The sequence below is a fragment of the Macaca mulatta genome, chromosome 2 (genome assembly GCF_049350105.2).
Source record: "Macaca mulatta isolate MMU2019108-1 chromosome 2, T2T-MMU8v2.0, whole genome shotgun sequence".
Taxonomy (NCBI): Eukaryota; Metazoa; Chordata; class Mammalia; order Primates; family Cercopithecidae; genus Macaca; species Macaca mulatta.
The window spans coordinates 191,466,682-191,475,223 of record NC_133407.1 but is presented as its reverse complement, the minus strand read 5'-3'; the positions used below and the strand labels follow the sequence as shown (position 1 = coordinate 191,475,223).

The following is an 8,542-nucleotide window of genomic DNA, read 5'->3' as shown; positions in this document are numbered from 1 at the left end:
GAAGGGTAATTCGTTAGAAGTGATGTTATTCCGCCGGGCGCGGTGGCTCAAGCCTGTAATCCCAGCACTTTGGGAGGCCGAGATGGGCGGATCACGAGGTCAGGAGATCGAGACCATCCTGGCTAACACGGTGAAACCCCGTCTCTACTAAGAAATACAAAAACTAGCTGGGCGAGGTGGCGGGCGCCTATAGTCCCAGCTACTCGGGAGGCTGAGGCCGGAGAATGGCGTGAACCCGGGAGGCGGAGCTCGCAGTGAGCTGAGATCCGGCCACTGCACTCCAGCCTGGGCTACAGAGCGAGACTCCGTCTCAAAAAAAAAAAAAAAAAAAAAAAAAAGAAGTGATGTTATTCATATGATGCAAATCACACATCACATCAAAGTCTTGTTCTACTTCCTAGTTTTAGCTTTTTAGCTTTCCACAGTGCTAGGGTTAGCTAGTCTGATCCCAGAAGTATCCTTGCATCATGACCTATCACAGGTACATAATTCAACTTAATTCACACATAAATGGGGGAAAAAAAGAGAAACTTATAAGACTCAGAGGCACATTCAATAGGTTTACATTTAATAAAGGTTGTGGTGAGACACTTTAGGAAAAGTGAAGACAGAACTCTCATGGTTTGGTAATATTAAATTGGAAGCAGGGCCGGGAGCGGCAGCTCACGTTTGTAATCCCCGCACTTTGGGAGGCCAAGGTGGGCGGATCACCTGAGGTCAGGAGTTCGAGACCAGCCTGGCCAATATGGTGAAACCCTGTCTCTACTAAAAATACAAAAATTAGCCAGGCGTGGTGGCACATGGCTGTAATCCCAGCTACTCAGGAGGCTGAGGCAGGAGAATCGCTTGAACCCGAGAGGTTGAAGTTGCAGTGAGCTGAGATTGCGCCATTGCACTCCAGCCTGGGGGACAAGAGCGAGACTTCATCTCAAAAATAAACAAACAAATAAATAAATAATAAACTGGAAGCAGAACTATTGACTTAAGCCCTTTTCTGCCATTTTGAGTCCAGAAAAAATAAAAACTGCCTTTTTGCCAAACAGAAGTGATTAGTAGCAGGTTTTCCCTCAAAATGATGTAAAATTGAAATATTTTTGATTTGTATGCATTTTTTGTTACAAGTGGTAATGAGGATATAACAGTGAAACTTACAGATTAGGTCCTTTAATAACTAATACTTCCAAAAGTAAAAAAAAAAAAAAAAACAAATATTTCCAATTAAAAGCAATGATTAAGCTTAAATACTCTCTATATAATTTGGGAGCAAAAGGGGTATCTGTAGCTATGATGTGAATCTGATTTGACAGATTTTATACTTTTACATTGAGTTTAATGACTCATATTATAAAAGGGAGCTATAACTAGTAGAAAAATAACTCAATAAGATTCTGCTGTTTTGGAATCAGGAAATATATTTGTCATTGACTCACAAAACAAAATGTGCTTTCAAAATCTTTTGAAACAATTTTTCTGAAATTTATTTCTAAAAGAGACAAAACTTTAGAAGTGACACGTTTATACTAAGCATACATGCGTGAGCAAAAAATAAGCACGGAATACAAAAATGAAATAGTAAAATTTTAATACAGTATTCTGAATACAAGTAGAATACCACTAGATAAGATTTGTATTTACCTAAGAAATCTATGATAGTATGGGTTGAGATAAACCAGTTTAGGATAGCCACTTCACTATTCACATTTTAATCAGTGCTGACCAGAAGCTAAAACAATTTATTTTAGGCTAAGAGTTGCAATAAAATCATAGACCCAATCTTCCTTGTTATGAATCAAATGAACATGTTTTAAGGTGATTTGTCACTTAATGGTAGCTGGGGTAAGTCATACAATAGAGAGCCCTTACAAAGACTAAGCACCAAATGATGAACTGTTTGTGGCTTTTGTTTTGGGCTATCTTAAGTTTTATTTTGTGTTTTCCATTAACATTCATGTGCAAATTCTTACAGGCAAAATTTTAACATGGAAGTTTCAGCTTGGAGATCTTGCCAACTGCACTTACAACAGTTTTAAAGCAACTGATACTTTCAGAACAATCTCAAGCTTAATTGGTTACCATTACAAGATGCAGAACTTTTTCTTTAATGTTTTCTGGTCCCTGAAAATTCAATAGGGCCAAATGCATTAACTGGAAATAGCATTTTTTTTAAGTCTTAATCAAAGATGATAATGGATAAAACAACTATATAGGCTCTCATACACAATCTTTCTAAATTTTCACCCTGTAAGAAATGATTACAATGTCCTTCAGGCTTGTTATACACCCCCACAGAATCAAAAAGAAAGCCAACAAAGAATTTAACATTTCAACAAGCTAGGAACTATTTACTGTAAGCATATCGTGAAATTCTGGAAGACATACTATCAATACTTTGAGAAAACACTATTAACATGTGTTGAAGAAGGCAGTTTATAAATGAAACATTACAAATCTTATGTTTATGCATACAACTTATAAAATAGAAAAAAGTTGCTATTTTTCCAATAGTATAGCATCACACTAACACTATATAGTTAAGATTGAAAACTTCTGTACACACGTTCACTACACCTCCAAAGCAGCATATGCCTCTTAGACATCCTCATTTGTTATCTAACATATGCCAATCATGGTTTCAGGGACTTGTATCAGTTTGAGCAGGCTACAACAATCATTCTGCCTTATTTCTTTAACTTTAGACAAAGTCAATTAGTTTCAGGGAACAAAAGTTTCATAATCAATGAAGAAACATTAATACCAAATCCCCACAACAAGATGGAAAACATTTCTAAGGAGAGGATATAATCCTAACAGAATGGACCAGGCCCCTAGGTACAGTGAATGTGGGAATTAGGAGTCTGAAAAATACATTAAGATATATAAAATTTAAGTGATTATCAAATCAGTAGTAACTACTAGAAACTTAAATATGAATTATTGATGTTTTTCTAATGTAACATCATCCAGTTTACTGCTTAGGACCACTCTCAAAGCTGATCTGCCATCACATTTTGCCATTAGTGCAAATGAATACCCAAATAATAGGGAGCAGTTTCAATCACATGGAATTTCAAAAAACAGAATGATTGTATATCTAACTTTTTGTATTCTGAAAATAGTGCTATAAAACTCAATTATTCCTAGCTTCTAAAATCTACCATCTTGGATAGTTCAAATTAAACATGGTTGCCTGCAAATTCTTTTCTAGAGGAAGTAAATGCAAAACACATATGGTTCTGTTTTGCTGCTGGTCTCCTCATACACGTGCTTCATCAATGAGAGCACTACTCTAGGCATGCATTTATTATACTACTTTAACATAACTGAACATAAGGAAAACAGTTCACATTTTGATAAGTGATTTGTTTTGGTGGCAGGCTTATTTTTTAATGAAAACAATGCAAATCTCTGAAGTTAAATGGCCAGTTTGACAACCTGAATTAGAAACTTAAGTCTGTAAAAAAATCTTAAGATATGGAAAGCTGTTACTGAAAAATACACAATCTAACTTTTTTTCACTTTGGCTTTTTCTTTTATAAATGAAGATTTGTGGTAAAAGTCAAAGATATCTCCAAGTCACATAGGGCATCATTTGTCACTGCTTTGTAATAGAAATATATCTCATAAGTATTTTTAACTTGAATTTCAAATAATTTAAGATTTCTTATTAAAGCTCTAGTCCAAGTTTCCAGCTGTTAAATTTTCAAAAAATATAATTTGGGTCTCTGATAGAACTTAGCTAGGCTAAGCTACTTGGATAACCTTACAGGACAGTGAGGTTCAAACAGAGATCATTTCCTGAACATGGTTGATCTTTAAGAGAACAATTTCCTCACCCCAACAGTTATGCAGGATACTGCCAGATCTCCACTACAAAAAACCTGCCAGAATTTCTAGACAATTGTTTACCATCCATGTTAAAAACCTTGTACCACCGGAGGCAAAGCAGATAAAGTAAACTTGTTTCTAGTCTATTCACCTAAATAAACTCATAAAGTTGTATAGAAAAATGAATAGAAAGTAATTTTATCTGATCTGTCAGCCAAAAAAATCATTACTAATTCTCTATAAAAAAGAGAAAACTCAACCATAACATATTTAAATAAAAATGCCAACATTGAAGTCTTTTAACAGCAAGACATAGAAAAAGGTTTGCAAATGCAAGATGATGCTTAAAATGAAAGCTATGGTTTGAAATTAGTATTCATAGTAAGAGACTAAAATCTTGTCACTGCAAAATTCCCCTTGGCTTTTGGCATCGACATGGAAAGATTTTAGTCTTTTGGTCACTTGAAGCTGCTACAAAACACAACAATAAGCCTTTAAAATGGGGGCAGGGGAAGTATGCAATTGAAAGATAGTAAAGGTAACTACATCATATACAAGTAAAACGTAGTTTGAAATAAACAGTCATTTCTGCTAGGGATCTGAAGATATAAGAACAGTTTTCCACTATCCCTTCCTTTTTGAAGAGGATCCTCTAAAGAAAATAATTCCTATAAGTTACTGTTAAGTGGTGTTGCCTGGCAGCAGCTTCAATAGGCTAGTCTTCAATCCAAGTAATTAAGTAATCTTACAAGGAATAATCATACATGGCAACAGGGTAAAAAAGCAGGGCAGTTCTTCCATGCACAAACATTTCAGGAGAAAAACCATTAATTTTAAAGATAACCATCAGGTTTCAGGTATCCTAGCACACTCTAAACCTAGGTTTTGCTTTATACCATTGGTGACTAAAATTAACAGTAAGTTTTGCAGTGAGGTGTTTTGTTTTTTTTTTTTTGCCTGCAACTATATACACATTGCAAAACTATTCTGCGTCACATGATTTTAAATGAAATAAATACAAAAATGAACCACACAATCAACACATAACTTTAATACTCCACATTTATCTTGATCACAATGGTGGTAACCTCCTAGTCAACAATCTTGTGAGTTGAGGAGTTGATTCTCATTCTCATATCCATCAGGAAGGTATGCTCTCCGTAGCTGGTCTGACTTGGGTATGGAGCCTCCATTCTTCACATGGCGAGATAGGAAAGCACGGACTGCTGGGTGATCAGCCTTCTCAAGCGGGATGTTGGCTTCCAGGCACATTTTCACGAAGTCCTGGATAACACTGACTTTCTCTGTCTGCGCAGTACTGTTGCACTGAAGGGATGCAGCCAGGGGCCTCTGCTTCTTTCTCACATTCTGCTCTTCAAATTCTGCCTTCCTCTTGGTGTGAGTCTTTGACTTGAGGTGGTCACTAATGGCAGACTTGCGGACATGATTCAGAACCACATTGCAAGACGTGCAGAAGAGTTTTCCCCCATCCTCATGCAGCTCGCCTCCGAACTCAGTGACTCGGTCCAGGGGCGTCACATACAGAGCAGTCTTAGAACGGTTTCGAGCAGGTGGTGCCGTTACCACAAATCGCTCCATTCTGACTCTAAATAAATATGGTTCTTTCAAGACAAAAGAAACAAAGATAAGTATTAGAACAACAGTTCATTCTGGAACAATAAAAGGCAGTATATAAACACTTTAAGATTAAATACTTCAAAACAACTTAAATTAGTAGACTGTGTGTCTATTAATCTTAGCTTACCTGAAATATATAAGGAAAGGCAAAACTAGAACAAGTTACTAAGCAGTAGCAATCAGGTCTATTCCTTGATTTTTATGAAATTCAAATAAATTAGACTATAAAGAAAGAACTCAAACTATCCCAGATGTCACTATTATTTAGGGAAACCTAATAACAGGTCAACATTTAGGATATAAATTACATTCAGGATATAAATTGTATTAATCTCATCCAATTTAGATATGTATTCAAGTTCAAAAGAGTTTCTTTCCTGTCACAGTTCTGGGACAACTGAGTTTAGAAAACTGTGGACAAAGTTTTTCAAACAGGTGGGCCTAAAAACTGCCATAATTCTATATGAAGATGAATATAATTTCCAAAACTGTTCTGAGTAAAAACCACAAAAAAAAATTTAATTAACAGCAACAATGACATTAAATTGTAAATCCAAAATACACAGTTCAAAGTAAGTTATTTTGTAATGCATGTATACGTCTATTTTCTAAAAGGTGTTACGATATGCAGTCTTATTTCTCCAATACTTTTTTGTTTCCTTTTCCCATTAAAATTAGTAATTACATTTAACATTTACTTCACTTATTAACTAGTAAGAACAAAATCAAGAACATAGTGTCTAGTATACAGCAGAACCTCAATTAAAATTTGATGGAAAAAGTGAGTACCTTCACTATTTGTCCAAATATTTATATTTAATCTAGAAGCAGCCTAATAATTTCTCAATTTACAATAGTAACACACTTTTATGAGCACTGCACTAAATACCAACATCACAGCCTTATGGGCATTGAAACCTTTAGATAATGAACATATTTTGGTAGGTGACAAATCATCAAGTCTTAATTGTTCCCTGGCCATACCTTTGGGCTCTTACAATAACCAAGACTTAAGAAGTTAAAGTGAATTTGATAAAATTCAAGATGGAATTCTGTCTGCAGAAATATGATAGAGAAATAATTCTAAGTGTGCTCTGAAGAATTATGCTTTATAAGTGCAATCAGAAACGATGGAGTATTCAATGAATACATACTAGAGAATAGCTGGGTAACATGAACTCTGTTTCAAAAGAACTTTATTTGCCAACGTATCAGACATTCATGGACACAGAAGATTAAACATTCCACAGAAATTCTGAAAGTACGACAAAGTATAGGTTTTAATAGATTTACTTTTATTTTTTCCACTTTTTTTTTTTAAATTGCATAGCTCTCATTTGCCAAATATTGTGTTAGGCTACAGGTTTGCAACGGCACAGAAGACAGCTATGATTCCTACCTAATACTTACCATTACACGTTTATATTCTAAGTAAATAGTATGTGTTTTACACTCCCCCGACAAATCAGTACCAATTATGATTAATGGTTCTAACCTAGTTGTGGGAAATATTAAATATTTGTGCCCCGTAATGCGTAAATCTTACTTTCTACGTAAAAAGTCTTGTATCTTTAAACATTTGGATTTCAAAAACAATAAGCATGTAATTCTTTATAGCATAAAACGCTCAAACATTTGTGCTAATGTGAAAGGCCTATACTTTCCAATGTGTTTGTAATTTCAAAAAGTCTGTTTGTGTTACTGCAGAGGCAAATTTCCACCCAGTAGAGGATGCTCGAGTTTACACACCCAAAGAACAAAAGTGTTTTCAGTAGAAGATAAAGACATTTTCAACAGATGAAGAAATTAAAAAGTGCAGGAATTAGCCAACAAAAGAGAAAAAGCAAATCGTTTACTAGATCAAAATAAAACTCATCATAAGTTTTCAAGTTTAAATGTTTACCGGATTAGTTTCCAGTTTTTTTCGTCTTGATACTTAGCAGGGAAGGGTCTCCAGAGCAAAACCAGAGACGCATCAAATCCTGGCACTTTCCGTTTGTTCAACCCCGGAGATGCCTTCAAATCAGTTTTTCAACAAGTGGTGGGGGGGAAATAGTTTCTGGGCTTGCACCCGATTTTCCCTGCTGTGCCAGGAAGTCATGCCTTTACTGTAAAACACGAAAAACAAATGGAAGGAAAAAATGGGGGACGAAAGGAGGGCGACTGAAAAGATGAACAAGAACGTCAACAACTGCCACCACGAAGGTGTTTCTAAAACCACTTTATAGGTAACTCCACACTACAAACCCGATCCCAGCGTTTACCCTAACACTTCCCCTCCCATGTCCTCCTCCGTGGTCCGCCCGCTTGGCACCTCCTCCCGCTCCCCAGGCCTCAGGGTTCGGGCGGGGGCGCGGGAGAGGCGGGGCGCGGGACGTTCCCGACGTCTGGGCTCCCACCTCGGGCGCCGAGCCCAGCACGCCGGCGCCCCGCCGTCCCGACCCCGCTAGCCGGGCAGGGCCGAGTCCCAGATCCCAGCTGTGGGCCCGGGAACTCGACAGCCGAGTTGGCGGCAGTCTCAAGGGAGGCGGCGGCAGGCGCCTGGCGGAGGCGGCCGCTGTCAGGCTTCCCGTCTCCTCCCTCTTCCTCCCGCCGACAACTGTGCCCCGGCCCCGCCCCCGGTTCCAGCTTCAGGACGGAAGGCCCCGGGCCCAGAGCCCGCACCAACGGCTGGGCCCACCCTCGGCCTCCCTAGCTCCTTGGTACCGTAGGATCGAGGCCGCCGTTAAGGAAAGTGGACGAGGCCCGGCCGGAAAGGAAAAGAGAAGGAAAAAGGAGGAGCAAGGGAATAAGAGAGGAGGAAGATCCGTCGCTGCCGCCGTCGCCGCCGTTGCCCGATCGAGCCCCGCGGCGGCCGCCGTGTCCCCCGCCGCGCCCCGTCCGCCTGCACCGCCTATGGCAGAGCCCGTAGGCGGTCCCCAGCAACCGCCGAGCAGCATTGACCAACAGTCGGCCGGTCTATCAAACGGACTGCTGATTTCACCAATAGGAGTAGAAGGGCGGGCATGGGCATGATTGGCAGCTTGCGTTTTCCAATGAAAACTGGGGGCGTGGGTGGGCGGAGCCGGAAGTAGAGCCC

General features: G+C 38.8%; 2 protein-coding genes across 2 annotated transcripts; both read right to left on the bottom strand.

Moving 5' to 3' along the window:
- Positions 1–1,454: 1,454 nt before the first annotated feature.
- On the bottom strand, positions 1,455–8,535 carry LOC144339546 (uncharacterized). The gene is made up of 3 exons (XM_077994313.1): positions 8,170–8,535; positions 7,367–7,571; positions 1,455–5,447 (listed from the first exon to the last, which is right to left on the bottom strand). The coding sequence occupies exons 1-2, from the start codon at positions 8,400–8,402 to the stop codon at positions 7,487–7,489; spliced, it is 318 nt and encodes a 105-aa protein (XP_077850439.1). The 5' UTR covers positions 8,403–8,535; the 3' UTR covers positions 1,455–5,447; positions 7,367–7,486.
- On the bottom strand, positions 1,649–8,323 carry CGGBP1 (CGG triplet repeat binding protein 1). Its single transcript, NM_001261776.1, is given in 3 exon segments — positions 1,649–5,447; positions 7,367–7,571; positions 8,170–8,323. A coding segment is annotated over 1 exon segment (504 nt). The 5' UTR covers positions 5,425–5,447; positions 7,367–7,571; positions 8,170–8,323; the 3' UTR covers positions 1,649–4,920.
- Positions 8,536–8,542: the final 7 nt, after the last annotated feature.